The sequence below is a fragment of the Panthera onca genome, chromosome E3 (assembly GCF_046562875.1).
Source record: "Panthera onca isolate mPanOnc1 chromosome E3, mPanOnc1 haplotype 2, whole genome shotgun sequence".
NCBI classification, from domain to species: Eukaryota; Metazoa; Chordata; class Mammalia; order Carnivora; family Felidae; genus Panthera; species Panthera onca.
Genome location: NC_138354.1, coordinates 9,319,613 through 9,341,133, shown reverse-complemented (window position 1 = coordinate 9,341,133; position 21,521 = coordinate 9,319,613). Strand labels below are relative to the sequence as shown.

Below are 21,521 nucleotides of genomic sequence, written 5' to 3'. Positions count from 1 at the left end.
GATGGACGTGACACCGCGAGATTTGGGGGGCGGAGGGCGGGGCCGGAAGCCGGGCCATTCTCGCGAGGCCGGGCGGAGCGGAGCCGGCAGGGCCTGTACACCGTGGAGGTCGTTGGTGTCACTTGCCTCCGCCAGTTCCTTTGCCTGCCGGTCCGCGCCCCTCCTGCAACAGCCATGCTGTCCGCCCTCGCCCGCCCTGCCGGCGCCGCTCTCCGCCGCAGCTTCAGCACCTCAGCCCAGGTAGGCCCGATGAGGGGCTGCCTGCAGGCGGGGGTCCCCTGCCTGGGCCACGTGGGTTCTGGGCTCGCGAGCAGCCCTGATCCCCGGGGCCGCCCTAGATCGCAGGGCGGCCCGGTACCGACCCGCGGCTGTGGCGCCCTGGGCCGGCCCGGTTACTGTGCGGGAAGTGCCAAAAGAAAGCCCGGGAGAAAGTGGTGGGGGGAGTCCCCCAGCTCGTCCTCCGGACCCCAAGAGGACCTGTTCTTGCCCTGCATTCCTTCAGGGTTGAGAAGCCCGGGCTGCAGGGCCGCAAGTAATTTATGCTTGTATGCAACTTTCTATAGTACTAACCTTGTTCTTTCTGTAGCATCCGTACACATAACGTGTAATTATTAACTCCATAGTACAAAATGAGATACCGAGGGTAGGGAACTGGTCCAAGGTTGTTACACAGTCATTTAGCCAGAGGATTAAAAGCAGCTCTTCCGCTCACCGTCAGTGGCTTTTGAACTACCAAGCTTCCTTTTGAGAACCTAAACACGCTGCTTCCTCTTAAGGACTCTTTTGAAGGATCCTTCCTGCTGTGGGCGGACTGGGCCTGACCCCAGGTGTGGTGACCGTGCAACACTTGGCCTGGGAGTACTTAACCTAAGCTATTTTTAGGCATCTTCTAGGATGGTGGTTCTCAAACTGGTGTGTGTCAGAATCACCTGAAAGCTAATGCAGACCAGACCCAGGTTCATTGAAGGGAGGGTAGTGCCTACACCTTTGTATGTTTATCAGGTGTCCCAGGTGATTCCAATATAACCAAAGTTTGAGAACCCAGGAGATGCCCACATTGGCTCTTAAGCACTGCATCCAAAAGGGAGGTGATTAGTAAAGGAGATTCCAAATTTCTGCTTTAGCTTCTGTCCTTCAGGTCAGTTTCTTGTGTATTCAGTTCATTTGAAAATAAGTACACAATAATAGCATTGAGTATCCATGCTTGCCAAGATCTGTGCTGGGTGCTGCAGGAGATAAGATGTCTAAGAAGTGGCACTTGAGATAGGCTCAAAAGGAGTAAACTTAGGACAGATGCTGAAGATTGATGCTGAGGAGTGGGGGGAAGGGAACTGATCACAGGTAACACCGTGGGATTTGCCGACAGATGGTCTGATAAAGGGTTCCAGACGGAGGACACCAAGACTTCAGGCTTTGACATTGCTGATTGCTGAGATGGGAAAGACTGCTGGCAGAGAGTGGATTTGGACAGGGGGAGGCTATCAGGAGCTCAGTTTGAAGTGTTGAGTTTAAAATGCGTATTGGAGGGGCACCTGGGTAGCTCAGCTGGTTGAGCATCGACTCTTGATTTTGGCCCAGGTCATGGTCCCAGAGTCATGGGATTGAGCCCCGCATCAGGCTCCGTGCTGAACATGTCTCTCCCTCTGCCTCCTCCCCCACTTGCACTCTTTCTCTCTAAAAAATTAAAATAAAATGCATATGGACATAGAAGTGGCAGTATTGATGAAGGCATTAGAGTAAGTCAGAAAGATGAGCTTGAGCAAAGTAGGTAACATTGGTCTAGAGACTTTGGATCCTCTGTCCTTAACAGTAAAAGTGAATCAAGTGCACAGCCTCAATATATTTATTTCTCCATGTGTGTACTCATATATGTGTTACAACACAAGAAAATAGAACTTTAAAAAGAAACTATAGTAAACTTATATCATAAAGCACACTGAGCAGTGTGCTGTTGACCACCACTCCTCAGCGCAGAAAAGGTCAGCAAGTTTGGAGACTGGTCTTTTAGGAAGAGATCACCAGTTAATCTCTGCAGTACCACAGATTCTCATCACATTGTAAAGATTCCGCCACTGAAGGACTGTGTTTTTATACATGTTAACTAAATTAACGAAACCTTGTAATAGACAAACAATGACATCACCTCAACATTGAAAGTAAAAGAAAGAGCGAGGAGGTCATCTTATGTATCATAAGGGAGGAGATTATCTTATGTATCATAAGGGACCGATTCACTTAAGGACCCTGGTGAGGGCATCAGGTCAGTCTGTTTCTTTTTTATTTTATTTTTGAGTAATCTCCATGGGGCTCCATGGTGGATCCACTGCCCTGGTCAGCCTTGGAAGCCGGGCTGAGCAATCTGGGCATGAGGAACTTCAAGGAGATTTTTGAGCAAAGAAGTGAAATGCCCAAAAGTTTAATTTTCTTTTTTTTAATGAAATTTTTTATTATGTTTATTTTGAGAGAGAGACAGAGACAGAGTGTGAGCGGGGGAGGGGCAGAGAGAGAGAGGGAGACAATCCAAAACAGGCTCCAGACTCCCAGCTGTCAGCACAGAGCCCCATGCAGGGCTCGAACCCACAAGCCGTGAGATCATGACCTGAGCCGAAGTCAGATGCTTTACTGACTAAGCCACCCAGGTACCCCTCAAAAGTTTAATTTTCTGAAGAATGGTTGAAGGTGGTGGTGAGGGGCCAAAGATAGACAATGGAACAGGAACAGAAGTCAGGGACAGGTTGGGAAGGTGTTTGAGATGCCAAGTCCTTCCTGTCTTAACTGGCGGAAGGGAAGGCAGGATAAGAGAAGAGGCAGGAAATGCTTCTAAGGGTTTGGATTTGGGAGAACACAGGTACTATTTGGGAACAGGGTAGGAGAGATAGCATAAACTTATTTAGACAGTTGGAATGTCTGACAGAGCTGGGAATGTGGGAGTTGGAATTTGAGAGTTCCCAGGATTAGAGACAAGACGTGAGAGTGATAACTGAAGGTCTGGAAGTGGATGACATTGCCAGGCCTTGGGTTCTGGTTGATGTGGCTACTGAAGTCTTCTGGGAAGTCAGGGGTCCCCCTTTACAGTACCAATTTAAAAAACAAAACAAAACTGAGTTTGAATTTTAGTTGTGTATGCTTTTAGGGTTTACGTTTCTTAAGCAGATGGCACATGATGGGCGGTTGGTTGGGCTTGGTTTGGGGTTTAATTTCAGGTTTTGATAACCAAAGTCCATAATTACCAGCATCCGTTGCCGTAGAGATCTGTGTTGATAGTATAAGGACCCTAGATGGCCACATGCAGTGCTTTGGATTTTTGTCTCTGTTTTCTCAGTTTGTCTCCTTCCCTGGCGGCTGCCTGCCTGCCTGCCTGCCTGCCTGCCAGGAATAATCCCCCTTCTCATTTGTTGGGTTACAGCAGAAACCAGCTCACCGAGGAATTTTGGTTAGGCCTTGAGTGAGCCTTATGGGGAAGGGTACCTTGTGTATAATAAGAGCGAGCTTCAGAGCACTGCTTAGAATAGATCTGTTCTTCTAAGACTTAGTTTTTCTTCTTTTCTTTCTCTCTCTTTCTTTCTTTCCTTCCTTCCCAAATTGAAGAATCAAATTGCCTGTGTTTGGCTTGTATCCCACTTCATCAATTCCTTTCATAGGAAAGGTTACCAGGAGGCAGTCATTGAATTAGTTATTCAGGATGGCTGGGGTGAGGGTGGCCTTAATTTAAGTCTCACCTGGTCATCATCCTTCACAGACTCCTCTTCCTCCTTTATGCTGGTATTCATGGGGCTCTGTCTCTAGTGCTCCTGTCACTCTGTGTTCTCTTTTGTGCCTTGTCCGTGGCTACCATTAATCCCAGTGCAGATGGATAGGACCTCCAGACCAAGCTTAAAGGCAACGTTGTCTACTTAAGCCAGGAAGCTGTCATCCCAGATTTGTCCCTCTGCTCACCATCTGGATAGAGGGAGAGGGGAGGGAGTAACTGAATCACTTGTAGCTCACCCATCCTTCATGCTTGCCTTTATCCCACCCTTGAATCATGCTTGGACTATTGCAGTAGTCTCCCTGCCTCCATTCTTGAAGATCTACAGTCTGTCTTCCATTCTGCCTCATAACTTTGTAAAACACAGTTCTGGACATGCTTTTCCCAGCTTTTAAGGCCTTTCAGTGGTCCTCCTTTGCCCAAAAGAACTCGATGCACTCTGCTAGGCCCTTAGCTTTGGCCCTACCTTCTTCCTTCCTCCACGTGTGTCCAGCAATGCTCGAGCCATAGAGGACTGTTTCCCTTCAGTAGGCCATATTCCATACTCCTCTCCCTGGCATCCATCTGGTAAACTCCTACTCATCCTTCAAAATCCCCCCCAAACAGCTCGTTCTCTTTGTACCGCTGCCTTTCCCGGCATCTACCTGTGTGGCGCTTGTCACACTAGATGCCCCTTACCCCGTCTGCACGTCTTTCAGCTCGCAGGCCTTGTTGTAGTTTGCAAGTCATTCTAGCGTGTGGCAGGTAGGAAGTCCACATCCCCAAGTACCGTGACAGCCTGCTGGTAGGTGCTTGCATGCGTGTGTGTATAGTTTTTAAAACTACAGGCTGCAGGGAAGGCAGCCTGAGTGAGGCTTGTTCCCCTTGCGGAGGGTGTGTGCAGTACGACCCGGACCGTGACAACATCTGTAGACCTAAGTTCCTCATTTTCCTGAGATAAGCTTCTGTGTTTCAAAAGAAAACTGGACCTTTGGACTGGTCGAAATACAATTGTGTCTTCTTTGGCACCATGGCCATAAAGGAGGCCCAGTGTGGTATTTTACAGGCTGTCATGTGAATACTTTTAATGCCGATTCTATATTAAGAGTCCTTTCTCTGTGCCCCTTTACAGAACAATGCTAAAGTAGCCGTGTTAGGGGCTTCTGGAGGAATTGGGCAGCCCCTTTCGCTTCTCCTCAAGAACAGCCCCTTGGTGAGCCGCCTGACCCTCTACGACATTGCTCACACACCCGGAGTGGCTGCAGATCTGAGCCACATCGAGACCAGAGCAGCTGTGAAAGGTACTGGGCACGCTGACCCTAGACTCTGCTTCTCTTCTCCCCGGTAGACCGGGATCCAAGCCGTAGAATAGAATTCTTCGACGAAACTACATCAGAGCCAGGGTTTCCATGTTCATCGTAGAACTGAATTTCACAAGTAATTAATGTCTTTCTGGACTTGAGCCTGTAAAAATTATATAGCAATATCTTTCAGAAGAAAACAAAGGTGGTCTAATCTTCCCATTTTTAATTTTTTCTAATTTGAAAAGACAATAGGATCAGGAAGGGGAATTTGGGGGGACTTATATATCCTGGTTATTTTAACTTTTTTTTTTTTTTAAAGTTTACTTTTAAGAGAGAGAGAGCATGCGAGCGGGGCAGAGGCAGAGAGACAGCGGGACAGAGGATCCAAAGCAGGCTCTGTGCTGACAGCAGAGAGCCCGATATGGGGCTTGAACTCAGAAAACCATGAGATCATGGCCTGAGCCGAAGTCAGAAGTTCAACTGACTGAGCCACCCAGGCGCCCCTTACCTTTACTTTGTAGCAGTATTTATCCGTGTTACCAAATTGGTTAAACCATTTTTTTTTTAAGTTTATTCTTAGAGCGAGAATATGTGTACACACACACACACACACACACACACACACACACGCATACACATGCACGAGTGGGGGATGGGCAGAGAGAGACTCCCAAGCAGCCTCCACACTCCGTGCAGAACCCAACATGGGGCTCAATCCCACAACCCTGAAGTCATGACCTGAGCCGAAATCAAGAGTCGGATCCTCAATCGACTGAGCCACCCAGGCGCCCCTTGGTTAAATCATTTTTAAGGCAGTTCTGTAGTTGGTCACTGATTTATTATGCCTGTCCTGTTGGCCTTTGGGCTATTTCCTGTGTTTCTCCACTGGAGACACAAACACAAGCTGTGATGAACATCTTCACCTTCACATCTTGTTTCTTAGGATTCCAAAAGTGGAATCAGGAGGTGTGACTATGTCAAAGATTATACCGTATTATACACCAAGTGGCGGTGCATCGCGGTGGCAGTGATCCGTCTCTGCTGACGGTGTATGGAAGTGCCCTGTGTGGTGGTGTTTACACGCATCCTCCGCTGGTGCAAACAGCTCAAGAGGTCAACTGTCAGAACTTACGTTTTTGTGCCTTCCATAGCCTCAGTTGGTTTGCTCGTCCTCTTTCAGGTCTTCTGGAAGGTCCTGCAATAAGGAAAAAGTTCAAATCAAACCAGATTTTGGTCACTGGAGCAAATTTCCCTTGAAATCTTTGAAAATGGACCTTTTCCCCTACGAGCAAGCAAACTAGATTCAAACGCTTAGAGTCCTGCTTTGTCAGCTCTGTGACTTTCTTTCATGGCGCTCAGTGTGCCTTCTGATCTGACCCCGAGATGGAGCTTTCGTCAGGATGATTGAGGAGGGAGATAAGCAGCTCTTTGACCTGGGGGCTGAGAAGGCCTTTCAGGAGCTAGCGGGTCAGGTGAAGGCAAACAGCGGACTTGGTTTGGTTTGGGGAAAACCTCTAGGGTTGGTCCATTCTGAATGGGTCGGGGGCTGGGCAGTTGGCGGCTGGAGGAAAGTAGCATGAGAGAGTGCCGGGATTGTCAAACTCATGGGCATTAGTGGCCAGGAAGCACTTCACAGGTGGGCCTTGCACCTGAGGCCTTCAGTTGGCGTCGGACCCGGGTGGGGCTGGCCATCTTCCCCAGCTCTGTCCCCAAAGATGTGCTCGCCTGCCCAGATCAGAAACGGTGAACTTGCTCTTTCCTGGGTGGATGGTATTTTCTAGGCTACCTCGGACCTGAGCAGCTGCCAGACTGCCTGAAAGGTTGTGATGTGGTGGTTATTCCCGCAGGAGTCCCAAGAAAACCAGGTGTGTGTTTGAAAGCCCTGCCTAGTGTCTCCCTGCGGGTCAGGTGAGGAAGTGGTTTTCCTTTAAACTGGATCAAGTCATTGTTTCCATGGCAGAGAAAAATTCCAAAGGCTCCCCAGTACCTGCGGGATAGAGGGAAATCTCCTCCTTGGCCTGGCAAAAGACTTACACACGTCTGCTGTGTCTGTCCCCTGCTCAGTCTGGTGCTTCTGTGCCCGCTGTCCGCGTGGAGTGCCCTTTCCTTCACCCGCCCCTCGGGAATTCTCACTGATCCTGGATGATCCTCCTCAGATCCCTCCCTCCCTGGTTCCTCCCCACACTCCACCCCCTCCACCAGCCTCTGTTTGGGCACGTGTCACACTAGGTTGTTTCTCCTACAAGATAGATTTCCTTGGAAGGGGGACCCTGTCTCACCCAGGGTATCTAACAACCGTAACAGAGCACTTGTTACACCTTTGGCAAGTCCTTCCGTGCTCTGTGAGCATGTTGAATTGGGTCGTTCTCAGGCATGACACGGGATGATCTGTTCAACACCAATGCCTCCATCGTGGCCACCCTGACCGCTGCCTGCGCCCAGCATTGCCCCGAGGCCATGATCTGCATCATTTCAAACCCGGTAAGTGCCTCTGGCAGGTAGGCCGTGAATACTGTGCCGAAAGCTCAAAATTAGCAAAAGTGTGCAGATATGCTTACAGGGATAAATATCCAGTTAAGGTGCTGCAGGGGACAGATTGGATGAAGTAACTGGGAATTTCAGCCTGGGTTTTCCACCATTTGTGTGCCTTTGGGCAAATCACTTCCCCTCTCTTTGTCTTAGTTTCTCCACCTGAAAAGTCCGTCATTGTTGTTTTAATGTTTATTTATTTATTTTGAGAGAGCACGTGCACGTGTGCAAGAGGGAGAGGGACAGAGAGAGAGAGAATCCCAGACAGGCTCCGCTGTCCACACAGATGCGGGGCTCGATCCCACAACCCTGAGATCATGACCTGAGCTGAAATCAAGAGTTGGATGCTCAACCGACCGAGCCACCCAGGCGCCCTGGAAAAGTCCATTCTTTAGGCTCCATTCAACCCTGGTGGTTGTGGCCTGTTGACTTCTTTTACTGTATTCTACTCGGGGTTTGCCCTTCCTGGTTCCCTGTCACGCTTGCACAGCCACCCCAGGCCCTGCTCGTGGGTTTTTGTAGGGAGCTTATCCTCCAAACCTGAAAGCACACGTGCTGTCTCCTCCCCGAGAAGACGGCGTGGCCCCCAAGCCTCCCCAGCAGCCCAGGTTGCATTTAACCACAGCCCTCTCCGTGCCTCCCTCCTGGGTGAATCTGGTCTCTGAGGATCGGGTTCTGGATAGAAGTGCAGCCACAGTGGTGTTGACTGGGGATGTGCCTGCCAATCCACGAGATTGTGCCCCACGAGAGGCTGTGCCCGGTGCCTCTGAGAAGCAGATCTCCACCTGGCTCGCCCTCCTCGGGGCATCCAGTCAGCCATGGAAAGCAGCTGCTGCTGGGAAGCTAACCTGGTGCCTGATAGAAGTCCTGCCGTTTTCTTTCGTTTTTATTACATGTTTTCTATGCACCCGGCAACGTGTCCGCACTTGCTGTATATTAAGTCCTGTAACCCTCACAGCCTCGTGGGGTAGTTGTCTCCTCTGTGTTACGGTGAGGAACCAAGTCCTAGGAGTTGAGGAAGCTTGCCCAGGGTTGCCTCGCAGCGCAGCAGAGCTGGGACTTGACCCCGAGCCCTCGGTCTCTGGCCGTGTGCGATGCCGTCCTGTTTTAGGAATGGCCGTTCAGGTGTCAGCCCCAGCTGGGGAGGACGGTGTCCGGTGGAGCCGTCCTCACCATTTAGGTCGATAGCTGGCAAGGCACGTGCCCATTGGAGCTGTGGGCCCAGAAGCCACTAGGGGTAAACAGCACCTGCCAAGACGAAGGGCTCTTTGTTCACGTCAGGGGGAAAAGAGGAAGTTGGCCCACGGTGACCTGTTCTGTCTTGAGGATGACTTGCTTGTAAACAGCGGAGCGGTTTGGCACCTTAGGACTTATTAATGGTCTGGGGAAGAGACTTGTCCTTCGGTCGCATGCCTCTTCTCTCAGAATGCAGGGCAAGTTACGCCACTCTCGATCTACTAGGTTAACTCCACCATCCCGATCACGGCGGAAGTTTTCAAGAAGCATGGCGTATACAACCCCAATAAAATCTTCGGGGTGACAACCCTGGACATTGTCAGAGCCAACACTTTTATTGCAGAACTGAAGGTAAGAGCTGCGCCGGATATTTTTCAAGTTATGTTCCTGGCTGTCCTTGGCTGACCTATGGGCATAGGAGACCAGGCACTTAACACATCACTTGGGACTCCAGAGTCATCAGTGTTCTTGGGGCTTGCCCCTGTTGGGGAGAGTTGCCCTCACGCTTTCTTGGGCAATCCACACAGGCCCATGCAGGTTTGAACCATGGCCAGCTTCAGTCTTGACTCGATTCTGTCTGTCCTCCCTGGTGCCTTATGGGTCCAGGCTTTTCCTGGGTTTCTCGCTGGCTCAGCTGGGTTGTACTCTCCAAGTTCATTGCCTCTGAAAATTAGAACTAACAGGATTTACCTGATTGTTAGACAAATGGTAAAGTTGGCAAACACAAAGAACTAAGGAAGGTTCCGGAAGGCCTGAGGTGTCAGGACTTTCGTTGCTGATCGATAGTTCTGGCTCCCTTCTTGGGTTGCCTCAGCGAGTTCGCATCTGGCCAGTTGCCTGCGGCTCCTTGGGCTGCCGACTGAGCTGCCAGGCCCGTTCTGGGGTGGGTTCGACACGGGCACCAGCTCTGGCGTCCTCGGTGCCTCTCGTTGGTCGCTTCCGAGTCTTGGGGTGTGGATCCAGCAGAACCACTTCCTCTGACCTAAAGAAGTGCCCTTCCTGAGCTTCAGGCCGTTTTTTTCTGACTTTGCAGATGAGGGGGACTCTAAAGTAGGAACAGGGGTCATGCGCACGGCCAAGCAAGGAGGGCACACACGACACCGTTGACCTTCGTTGTACCCCCTGCTCCCTGTGCGCCTGGCAGGTTTGCCTCTGAGGCGTGACACCCTGCTTCAGCTCGTGCTGCGGTGCGTCCCCAGCTTCTGCGCTAGGCGCGGGTGTCCCAGAGATCCAGAAGATAGGGGAGCCCTTGGGATTCAAGAGACAATATTATCGAGTAACCGGTTCGGCGCGGGCGTGTAGGGCAGTTGTCTGAGTCAGGACCAGCTTTCTGGGTGAGCTTGTGCTCAGCTGAGTCTGACCGAGAACGGGCCGAGAGGGTGGGGTTCGGGCTTCCTGAGGCTCCCAGCCCAGTTTCATGGAAGCCACAGTGCTCATTCCCTTTGGGCTCTCGTGGTGCTACCAGCTCTTGGCCGAAGCACACCATCTCCCCCAGGCCCCAGACCTGCGGCAACACACCGGCTACATGGGGCTGGTTTGGTTACTTAGAATTACATAAAACTAGAAATCCGTGTCCTCGTTGCACTGGCCACATTTCAGATGTGGCTTCTGTGTTCTCACAGAAAGTTCTGGACGGTGCTATCGTAGCCAGAGAAGTTCTGTTTGAGGTGGAGGAAGGTGGGGGGGGGGGGGGGGGTCTTGGCCCCTGGCAGAGACTCTAATGCTTGTCAGGCTTCAGTTCAGTGAATTGCCCTTTACCTCAGGTCTCTGGCGTTCTGAGAAAACCCTGAATTGTATCAGGAATGAATGTTGGCCCTTAAACCTCCAGCGTCTGGACCCTCCTCAGTCCCTCGGCCATCTCTTGCCCCCTTTGCCACCTTCTCTTTGCATTTCTGCTGATGTTGTAGGTATTTCTTGTACCCTAGGCCTCTGCTCATTTAGCCTAGAAAACGCTTCCTTTGGCAAAGTCCTCCTGCTGCTTCCCAGATGAAGTTAAGTCTCTCCCAAGAAGGCTCTCCCAGGCTAAGGAAGTGCTACCCTTCCGAGGCCGCCCCATGCGGCTGTCTTAGCACATGACAGTGGGACGTCATTTGTGTCTGTCTTATAATCAACAGTGAGTGTCTCAAAAACGGGGCTCTGTCTGTCCACGCCTGTGTCCCTGGTGACCAGCACACTGCCTTGGCACAGAGGTACCTCCACGTGAGCCCCCTGCTCCGTGAACTTGATCCGGCTGTGTCCCCCTTCCCGGGCAAGGCTGGTTCCTAACTGAGGGCTGCTCTCTTTAACAGCCACGGCATTTGAGAAAAGTGGCATCATTTGGGGACTGCTCACTTCCCTCCCATAACTCCCACCAGATTCCTTTTTTTGACCGTCTTAAGAAATACCTGGTCCACAGATTTGTGGGGGCGTTGTGCCTCCGGTTTAACAAACGAATCAGCCTCTTCTGGCAGGCCCCCACAAAGAACCATGGGGTTTTGACCCCTTACAACTCAGTTTTATTCTGTCCTGATCACAGATTGAGCTGACAGAGTTCTCACCCCCGGGTTTCCTAGAATTGTTTTTGAATTTTGCTCTAGAATGAAGGCAAGGGAATTTGACTTGTTGTCTCTGACACAGTGTAGGGACATGAGTCTGGGCTTGTGCTAGGAGAATGACATTAGCTCTGGGGAAGACGACGGTCATCCTCAGGTTCTGAGAAGATACCAGACTGACGAGGATCACCGGGGGGGACCCTACATGGAGGCCGTTTTCTGCTCACTGTAAAGGAAGACCCTCGTAGTGACCTTCCCAGATGACGCGTCACTCCGCGCTGCCCTGTTCACACTGCTGCTCCACCATGTGGTGGGGCCGGGGGAGGGACTCTAAATACAGCTGGACTCAGTCTTTTGTGGTTTCTTTGTTCTGAGTTCCGTGGGTTTTTCCAGGATCGGTGCTTTAGGTGGATATGACATTTTATACTCAAAGAGCTTTAAAAATTAACAAAGCTTCATACTCTGGTGGCCAGGGTTTGGATCCAGCTCGAGTCAATGTTCCTGTCATTGGTGGCCATGCTGGGAAGACCATCATCCCCCTTATCTCTCAGGTAAGTGCGTCACCTTTGCCAGGAAGCCTTAGGATCACGAACGCCTTTCAGGGGTTCCGCTTTGAGGCACTAAAGACAGACTGACAAAGAACTCAGCATCTTTGTATTTCGAGAGGATTCCTGCTGTGGTTACGGCCCGCCCATTGTCTGGGGGGCTCTCGAGTGGCCTGTGGGGCTGCGGTTGGGCTCCGGCAACTCGGGGTCCACACCTGCGGGAGTGAGCGCGGTCAGAAGGTGCTCGCGGCGGCCTGCTCCCAACACGGCGAGACTGCCGTGGGGACCGCTGAATTCCCGGGTAGGTCAGAGCAGGCAAAGCTGTTGTGTTTAAAAACGAGTAGAGACCAGGTGAACGCCACCGCGAATGAGGAAAATGAAACCAGTGTCCTGATCCCCGAGTTTAATGCACACGGAAGGACTCAAAATATTTGTGGTGTCCTCACCAGAAGTGCATAACGTTGTAAGAAAAGCATGAGGGAAATCTCCCGTAAATCTAAATTGAGAGACATTCTACAAAATGAGCAGTCGGTGCTCTTGACAAGTGTCCCGGAAGACGGGACCACTAAGGAGTAGACTGAGCTGGGATAACCATCCGCTGGGGTCCTGGATCAGGAAAGGGACAGCAGTGGGGAAGTGGGTGACCTCTGGGTGGGGCCCGTAGTCAACATATCGATGAAGATTTTCTGTTCCTTAGAATTGCCCCATGGTTACGTGAGATGCTAACGTTAGGGTAGGCTGGGTGAGGGAAATCTTTGTGCCGTTTTTACGACTCTTCGCTAAATCTAAAATTAGTCCAAAATACTAAAAGTTCTTTAAAAATGAGTAGGAACCGGGAGCGCCTGGCTGGCTCAGTCGCTGGAGCCTATGACTCTTAATCTCGGGGTCGTGAGTTCAAGCCCCAGGTTGGGTGTGGAACCCACTTAAAAAAAAAAAAATGAGTAGGGACCGCACTACACCTCCCAAAAAGGTGACGTACTTTAAAGCAAAGGTGGTCTTGGTATCCCGTGCAGTGGCGGCGGGGGGGTCCTGCCATGACAGGGGGAGGGAACACGGGGTCTGGGAGTGGCAGCAGCCCCTGCTCACGTGCTCCCTGTGACTTTGGCCTGCAGTGTGCTCCCAAGGTGGACCTACCCCAGGACCAGCTGACAGCCGTCACTGGGCGGATCCAGGAGGCCGGCACGGAGGTGGTGAAGGCCAAAGCTGGAGCAGGTAGATTCTTGGGGGACGACCCCCGTGTGGGGTGCTGATGCCAGAGGCCCTCCAGCTCACGGCTGAAGACCGGAAGGGCCCGGGCAGGCAGCGAACCCTTCTCTTAGCTTCAGACGTGTTCACTGGGTGGGCCCGTCCCGCAGCAGAGGGCAGCTCGGCTGTGTGGCATGGAAGGGTGTCTGAGCTTGGCGAAGCCGGTTGTGTGCCATTCGTGAGTTTGTAAAATGAAGAGACGCTGACTGAATTCTTCACCGCTAAAGGGGAAGATGTGGAAGATGTTACTTAGCTGACAGGGCGGCCTCTCCTGGGCTTTACCGTCCCGGTGCTGGCTTGGCTAACCTGCCCGTGCCCTCCTAGGCTCTGCCACCCTGTCTATGGCATACGCCGGAGCCCGGTTTGTCTTCTCCCTCGTGGATGCCATCAACGGAAAGGAAGGAGTTGTCGAATGTTCCTTCGTTAAATCCCAAGAAACAGACTGTCCCTATTTCTCCACACCTTTACTGCTGGGGGTACGTATCCTGGAGGCTGTGTCTTGGGCTCGCGGAAGGAGGCTCATTGTCTATGCTTAAGGTCGGGAGCCCTGGCTGTTTGCTCCGTAATTTGGTTTCCCGTTGTGCGGTAACTGTATCCCGGTGCCTGGCCTGCGCTGGGGTTTGGAGGGTGGACGCACATCGTAGAATTAAGAGCAGGGAGAAACCTCAGGCTGAGGGGGGCTGCGTAGGAACCCGCTGGCACGTGAATCCCTTCCCTGTGGCTCTGCCGGCTGGTCAGCGCAGCTGTCTCAGTGTGTTTCTTTCTTTTTTGTTTTAATTTTTTTTTAATGTTTCTTCTTGAGAAGAACAGAGACAGAGCACGAGCTGGGGAGGGGCAGAGCGAGAATGAGACACAGAATCCGAAGCAGGCTCCAGGCTCTGAGCTGTCAGTACATAGCCCAATGCGGGGCTCGAACCCACAAGCTTTGAGATCATGACCTGAGCTGAAGTCGGACGCTCAACTGACTGAGCCACCCAGGCGCCCCTCGCTGTGTTTCTTGATGAGACACGTGTTCTGTCTCCAGGTGGCCGTGGGCACTTCTGGAGGAAAAGGCTTCCCTTTCCCGTCCTGTGTGACGTCGCCCCGTGGCTCATGCTTGTTCGTTCTTGCTCTGACCTCGGGGCGCGCCGAGCCCCGTCCCTCTTCCGGGGAGGCCTGGAGAGCTGGCAGAGCTGTGATATTTTCCAGCTCAGGTGCCCCTGCTCCCTTGCTCTCGCCCCTACCGGTTTTCTTCCTGGAATGTGTTGCAGACCCCCTTGGAACCGTGGTGTCTGGGATAGAGCCCCTCTGGCCCCAGTGCTTGGCTTCAGTCAGGCTGTTTTGGAGGCAGCTGTCCGGTCTGATGACCCTCCCCAAGCCTTCAGGGAGCAGAAACCCCTAAGTCTCACTCTGTTTCTGACGTGCGGGTGGCTGCTGACGTCAGGCAGATGTGTGGTTGCCTTCATCTTCTCCCCAGAAAGGAACTGTGTGGTGACATGCCAAGCCACCCAGGGGCCCTTCCCACAGATGCCTTGGTGTCCAAAGATCCCGGAGACAATGGCCCCGGGCCTCGGGGACTCCGTGTGGTGGAGAGACCCACTAAACAGACTAATGCCGTGACCAGTGTGGTGGGGCAGGCCCTGCAGGCCCTGGAGTCAGGGAGGGCTCTCCAGGGAGATGGCCTGGAAGCCTCCCCTGCTCACACAGACACCAGCTCAACCGTGGAGGTGACACGGTGACAGACACCTGTTGTTTTCCTGATGTCACATCGGACCCGGGTGGCTATTACCAACTCGGGGAAAAGACTAGAACCCAAAAGTATGCTCTGTGTTGGTAAGAAAAACATTCGGCGCTGCTAATGACCAAGCACCCTGGGTGCCAAGTCGCCCGCGTGTGTTCTCACCGCCTCCTTTGAGGTGGAGAGTATGCCCGTTTTCTAGATGAGGAAACCGCCTTGGCCAAAGTGCACATGGTGTGAGTGACCGAGTCCAGATCCCAGCCGAGGATCGTCTGCCTGAAGCCCGGGCTCGGGGCAGAGCCGTGAAGTTACATGGCGGGTTTTGCTCAACAGCCTCGTCCACAGAAACCGGCTGTAAAATTTACAGTATTTTTAGCGGTTGTTGTTAATTTCAGAATTGTCCGTTTTTACCACCTCCTCTCTCCTCCAGAAAAAGGGCATCGAGAAGAACCTAGGCATCGGCAAGATCTCTCCTTTCGAAGAGAAGATGATCGCCGAAGCCCTCCCTGAGCTGAAGGCCTCCATCAAGAAAGGAGAAGAGTTCGTGAAGAACATGAAATGAGAGGGCAGTTGGTGAGCGGTCCGCGTCCCTAACTTATGAAGGCATCATGTCCCTGTAAAGCCGTCTCACACCCCTTCGTGTTGCAGTCGCGTTACCCACGAGTGTTGTGTTAACGTTGCCGCCCCTTCCAAATCGTGGGTCTGTCTGTGGGTGCCTCAATAAAAGCAGGCTCTGAATTTCTTTATCAAGGTCTCCGTAAACGTGCTTTCTTCCCCCTGCTTCAAAGGGCCTGGCATCACGAATCGGAAGATGTTATTTACATATTAGACTGACGCATGATGGTTTCATCAGTAGCTTCGAGAACATCTAGAATCTTTATCAGTGGCTGTCCCCCCCCCCTCCCCCCCCAACCCTGCCCTGCAACAGTGTGTCCCTTAGCTGTGCAAACTGAGGAGGGCTCGGCTCCGATTCCTGAGTCCTTGGAACGCAGCTGTGGCGGGGTGACAGCTGGTGGCACTTGCCCAGCTGCCCTTTTCCATCCCCAGTTCTTCCCACATGGTGGTTTCTGCCTAAGCAGACCGCTCCATCGTCTACGCTGGAGCTGCCTTGGCTGACTTCCGTCTCTCTCTCAACCCCATCCTCCCCTCACCAGGCCCGGGTGTTCAGAGACGGGGACTGCCCCAGGCAGAGTTGTGAGGAAAGTCGGGGCAGGAGCAGAAAAAACCAAAACGCCAGCTGCCGTGGCTGCGCTGGGGACACAAGAAGGCTGGCTCCGTGTCTTCATCAGAGGCCTAAAAAGGAACTTGGTTGTATTCTCTGGCCTTAGCGTAAACGGGGGGGGGACCTATTCCCATTGTCCGTGCCTGAGAAGGAACATGGTGGCGGCAACTGGATGAACTTAAGTGAAGGGCAAAAGGGCAGGTGGGGGCGGAGCTGAGCCCAGCGCCCAACACCCATGTGTCTACAGCAGCTTCTCTTTAAAACGGACGGACGTTATCATTGTGACATCGTTGTTTTGTTACGAGTCCTCAATATGTGTCTGCTGCTTAAAACCTAAAACAGCAGCCAAAAAATAAAGCAGGAAAATAATCGCTGGTAATGGAATCTGTCCTCTTGCTTATTTCGTTAAGTTAACACTTCGTGTGCCAGTTTGCATGCAGCCCACGCTTCCGGTTCTCTTACTGTAAAACAACCGCCCCCCCCCAGTCTAGTTGCTCGAGAGCCACTTTATGCACCTCCCCCCCTTTCTGCATGTGGACAAGGTTCTGCTGGGTGGTCCCCACCCCACCAGGTGCAGGAACTGGCCAGTCTGGCCCACTGGAGACTATAGCTCGCCATGGCTGGTGTTGGGGGGACCCTGGGGCAGCCAGGCTTGTCACTCTCCACGGGGCCTCTGTGCAGAGTGGGCAGACTTCTTCCTTGACAGCTCAGGGTTCCCAAAAGGGCAAAAGCAGAAACTGCCAGGCATCAGGATGGGCTCAGAACCGGCCCGGCATCACTTCTGCCACATCCTCGTGCTTAAAGCAGGTCCCCCGGCAGGCCCCAGCGTGTGGTGGGAGCGGACTGGGCAGGGCAGGGCAGGCGGGCCTGGCTCTTCAGGGGCCCACTTAGATGAGCGACCACACGTGACTCCCGTAAGCACAGATACATCTTCCCTTCCCACTTGTAATAATGGGGTAACCCTTAAGGTGAGCCCACAGTAATCTATTCCACTGCCATTAGATAATTCAGTTGCTGAGTTTCACTACTGTAGTTTATAGTTTCACTACTATAAAGGGCACGGCTCTGGACACCACCTTTGGAGTAATTCCACATGTGCAACACCACGCTAGCTCTCTAGGGTCATTTGCTATGTCATGGGATCCTTGGGACAACCCTGACAGGCAGGACCTAGTGCTGGTGACTCAAAGCAGGTTGTCTTGTTTAGGATGGTCAGAGCCCTTCTCCACGTACCAGCGGTCACCACACAAAGGCCTCCCAAGCCCGTTTGCCAAAGATGCAGCTTCCTGGGGCACCTGGGTGGCTCAGTCAATTGCGCCTCCGCCTCTTGGTTTCTGCTCAGGTCATGATCTCACAGTTCATGGGTTTGAGCCCCAAGTCACAGGGTGGATCCTGCTTGGGATTTTCTCTCTCTGCCCCTCCCCTGCTCACACACACTCTCTCAAAATAAATAAATAAACTTAAAAAAAAAAAAAAGATGCAGCTTCCTGACTCCCACCTCTCAAAAGTTCTGATCTAGCAGTCTGAGAAGGGGGAGTGGGGGACAAGAATGGAGAATGCTCCAGATTCTTCCCCACTGTGCTGGGGAAGCGGCATTGGCCCACCCATCCCTTTGGACACTGGCTACCTCAGAGCTCTTTCTACATAGGTAGGCCTCCTGCCCTTCGGGGCTCAAGTCAGGTACGTTGAGAACCAGAGAGAAAAGTACAGATAAAGTAGGGCAGGACTCAGGACAAGGTTATTTCTGGATATTTTGGCAGAGGCAAGGATCCAGGGAGAGGCCCCACCGAGGTATTCGGGAGTGGGAGGAGGCTGTGAGCTGGGTAGGATTCCCACGGTCAGGGGAGCAGGATGGGCTTGTCTGGCAACAGCAGGGGTGGCTGGACTTGAGAGAATGGGCTCAAGATGTGCTTGAGGAAGGGCCAAGTGTATGGCTGGCAGCCTAGGGCACAGGCGGAGGGAGCTGGCACTATTCTGGGGATGGTCTTAAATGCCAGGTTGAAGAGCCTGGGCTCCACTCTGTGGAAATGGGGACCGGGAGGAGGATGCCAGAGGCGCCCACTCGATCCTAGGATGGGGCTTTTAACACCCCACTGGCGGGGGGGCGGGGGGGGGGGGGGCAGGTGACACCCTTGCTACAGGCCTGGAGGCTGCCCTTTAAGTAGGGAAGATGCAGCAGCAGAAAGGCTGAAGGCCCAAAATAGGGTGGCAGTGAGTGGGAGGGAAGGGATGACAGGGACATGGAGACGCACCAGCATCTCCCAGCCCCGTTCCCACCACGCAGAAGTCCATCAGCCAGTTATCGGGCGAGGGTGAGCCTAGCCGCACCCCCCCTTTCAAGCTCCAATTATGTGCCTCCGGGTCCACACAGACCCGCTGCCTCCTGACACACGATTCCGGTCCCCCTCGGCGAGGAACAAAAACCCAGGGATTGAGGGTTTGAGGGTTTGGTGTTAATGACCATAATGAGCTGGCTGAGCCCTTTGCAGGAGGAAGCCAAGAAGCAGCCTTTAGAAAGCAGAGGGGAGCCTGGCGTGGAAGCCGCGGGGCATCCGCGCCGAGGGTAATTGCATGGCCCAAGAGCCGGTCCCGCGGAGGAGCTGCGTGGATGCGTGGAAGTCCCGGGTACACACGGCCAAGTTGGCTAATGATAAGGAGAGCAGAGGGGTTCGTCCGCGCCGCTAGGGCAGGGGGGGAGGGGGCGAACATCTTAACCCCCGCAAGGACCCTGACCTCGCTTGGGAGGGACCTGGCGTGCAGCCCAACCTCCCCTGCAGTTCTCCCCGGTTACCTGGAGAGGGCGCCGGAGGCTGGTGCTGCAAAGCGGCTCCCGGGGACCAGCAGGTCAGGTGGTGGAGCGAGGATTAGCATTCCAGAGCCAAATCCGGCTCTCTCCCCTGTCTGGTCTCTGCTCACCCAGACCGGGAGGGGCAGCCACCTCTTACAGGGTGGAGGAGTTGGGAGCCAGCCCAGAGAAGTCGGTGGAAACCGGCCTGGAGACACAATATGCAGGGAAAGGGTGGCCGGAGGGGAGGGGTCTGGGAAGAAACACCCCCTTCCCCGAGAGCCTCCCTGGAGACTCAAGGCCTTGCCCCTGAGCTGGTGGAGGGGAGGGAGGGTAACTTCCCACTTCAGTTAACCGGGTGACCTTGGGCTCCTCCTGTCTGCAAGTGCCCCGTGTGGACGGCAAGGGGCAGACCGCTGCTTCTGGCACCCCGAGGAAGTGGGGATTAGTTAACCCAGACCCAAGGTGGACAGAAGCTGCTGGATGGCCAGGAGAGAAAGCCCCGGGGCCTGAGGCCTGCAGCCCCTACAGGTACCCCGGGGCCACTTCCCCAGTTTCTAATCCCGCAGGGCCTCAGAGGGGGCTCCCCAGTTAACCCACTTTCAGAGGCCAGCCACACCCTCCCCCAACCAGCCTTCCTGGCCTGTGCGCTCACTGCGTGGGGGAGGGGGGAGGGGGAGGCGGCGCAAACTCCTAAAAGCAGCTGGAGCTAGCCAACCAGAAATGTTCTTGCATCCCCTTCCTTTTCTTCTGGATGCTTAACGAAAGTCCCTCATAAGGGTGCCTGGGTGGCTCCATCAGCTGATTTTGGCTGAGGTCATGATCTCACAGTTCGTGAGTTTGAGCCCCCGCATCATCAGGGCTGGCTATTGTCAGTGCAGAGCCTGCTTCAGACCCTCTGTCCCCGCCCCCCGTCCCTCCTGCACTGTGCTTTCTCTCTCAAAAATAAAAATAAAACACATTATTTAAGGTCCCTCATAAAATCCAACAGGGTCACCCAGAACCAGATGCCCCAAGCAGGGCCAGGTGGGTTGATGATCTTTGGTTGGTTTGCACCAGTACAGCTACTCTGGTTGTGAAATAGGTCCTGGAACCCACTGATGAGCAGCTCGTGCCCCAGTCTGCTAGCCCCTCCCCCTGGGGCCCCCTGGACCTCCCCATGGTGAAGGGGTAACTTCTGATGGCATGGCATCATCCAATGGATTAGCCATTGCCAAAGTTCTTTTGGTCATTAACTTTTTTTTTTTTTTAATGTTTATTTCTTTTGAGGTGGGGGAAGGGGCAGAGAGAGAGGGAGAGAGAGATTCCCAAGCAGGCTCTGAGCTGCCAGCACAGATCCCAGTTCGGGCCTCAATCCCACAAACCGTGAGATCATAACCTGAGATGAAATCAAGAGTTGGAGGCTCAGCCCACTGAGCCACCCAGGTGCCCCGCCCCAGTGGTTAAATATTTTAATACTACCCTGGAGGGGGTCCCTTCTGAAGAGGAACCAGAGAATAAGGCTGGAGAGTAAGCTCCCCACCCCAGCACAGGGCACCCCACCACCACCACCACCCCAGGCCTTGCTTCAGCTGGGGGTGGGGTGGGCGTGGGCGTCCAGGCACTGGGCTTTCCAGCAGTTCACCTCCCCGACCGCCCTCCCCGGGCCCAAAGCTAGTGAATGAAGCACTGATCTAAAACAAAAGCCTCTCTACAACCTATTAAATGGAAACAAAAGTGCATTACATGATTCCATGTAAAGTAGAAAAACCACGAAAAGTCTTAAAGCCCTGCAACACCCCCCCACCCCAACCCATCTGTGTTTGAATATTAAGTGCATAGAAAAAGGTCTTGAAGTTAGCCGGGTATTAACTTGAGGAATGAGGAAGTTGCTTCTGGAATACGTGCTGTACATAGCATGCCCTCAGCTTTTCCTTCTATATACTTTGTCTTATATAAGGGTTGAATTGTGTCCCTAAAAATTCAGATGTTGAAGTCTTAACCCCTGGTACCTCAGAATGTGACCTCTGGAAATAGGATGGTTGCAGATGTAATTAGTTAAGGTCGCACGGGGGTAGGGTGGGTCTCTAATCCAAAAACGACTGGTGTCCTTATAAAAAGGGGAAATTGGGGCCACGTGGGGTGGCTCAGTTGGTTAAGTGTCCAACTCTTGATTTCGGCTCAGGTCATGAGTTTGAGCCCCGAGTCAGGTGCATGGAGCCTGCCTGAGGTTCTCTCCCTCCTCTGCCCCTCCCCTGCTCATTCTCCTGTCTCTCTCTCTCTCTCTCTCTCTCTCTCTCTGTCTGTCTCTCTCTCTCTCTGAAAATAAATAAACTTTAATAAAAAGGGTAAATTTGCACACAGACATGCACACAGGGAGAACGTGTGAACACAAAGGCAGAGATGGGCGATGTGTCTGTCTGCAAGGCAAGGAATGCCAAATATTGCCTAAAAAACACCCAAAGCCAGGGGAGAGACATGGGATAGAGCCACCCTCATGGCCCCAGAACAAATCAATACCGCAGATGCCTTGATCTGGCCTCCAGGACTGTGAGACCATAAATTTCTGTTGTGGAAGCCACTCCTGTGCAGTAGTTTGTTATAGCGGACCCAGCACAACCAACATACTTTTTATAGTTAAATATTGCACAGTGAGAACGAAATCCTTCCCAACAGAGGTCAAAATGCACAATGAGTATCA

The 21,521-nt window shown here is 52.9% G+C and overlaps 1 protein-coding gene across 1 annotated transcript; it reads left to right on the top strand.

Annotated features, from left to right (window-relative positions):
- The first annotated feature begins 59 nt into the window (after positions 1-59).
- On the top strand, positions 60-15,580 carry MDH2 (malate dehydrogenase 2). The gene is made up of 9 exons (XM_060649229.3): positions 60-240; positions 4,860-5,028; positions 6,813-6,896; positions 7,403-7,512; positions 9,022-9,147; positions 11,801-11,878; positions 12,985-13,084; positions 13,442-13,593; positions 15,265-15,580. The coding sequence occupies exons 1-9, from the start codon at positions 175-177 to the stop codon at positions 15,394-15,396; spliced, it is 1,017 nt and encodes a 338-aa protein (XP_060505212.1). The 5' UTR covers positions 60-174; the 3' UTR covers positions 15,397-15,580.
- Positions 15,581-21,521: the final 5,941 nt, after the last annotated feature.

Bases quoted from the DNA above. Each gene is read 5' to 3' on its own strand.
- MDH2 (XM_060649229.3), top strand. From the start codon at position 175: ATGCTGTCCGCCCTCGCCCGCCCTGCCGGCGCCGCTCTCCGCCGCAGC. The intron at 241-4,859 runs GTAGGCCCGATG...GCCCCTTTACAG, and splicing joins GCTTCAGCACCTCAGCCCAG to AACAATGCTAAAGTAGCCGT. The intron at 9,148-11,800 runs GTAAGAGCTGCG...TCTGGTGGCCAG, and splicing joins CTTTTATTGCAGAACTGAAG to GGTTTGGATCCAGCTCGAGT.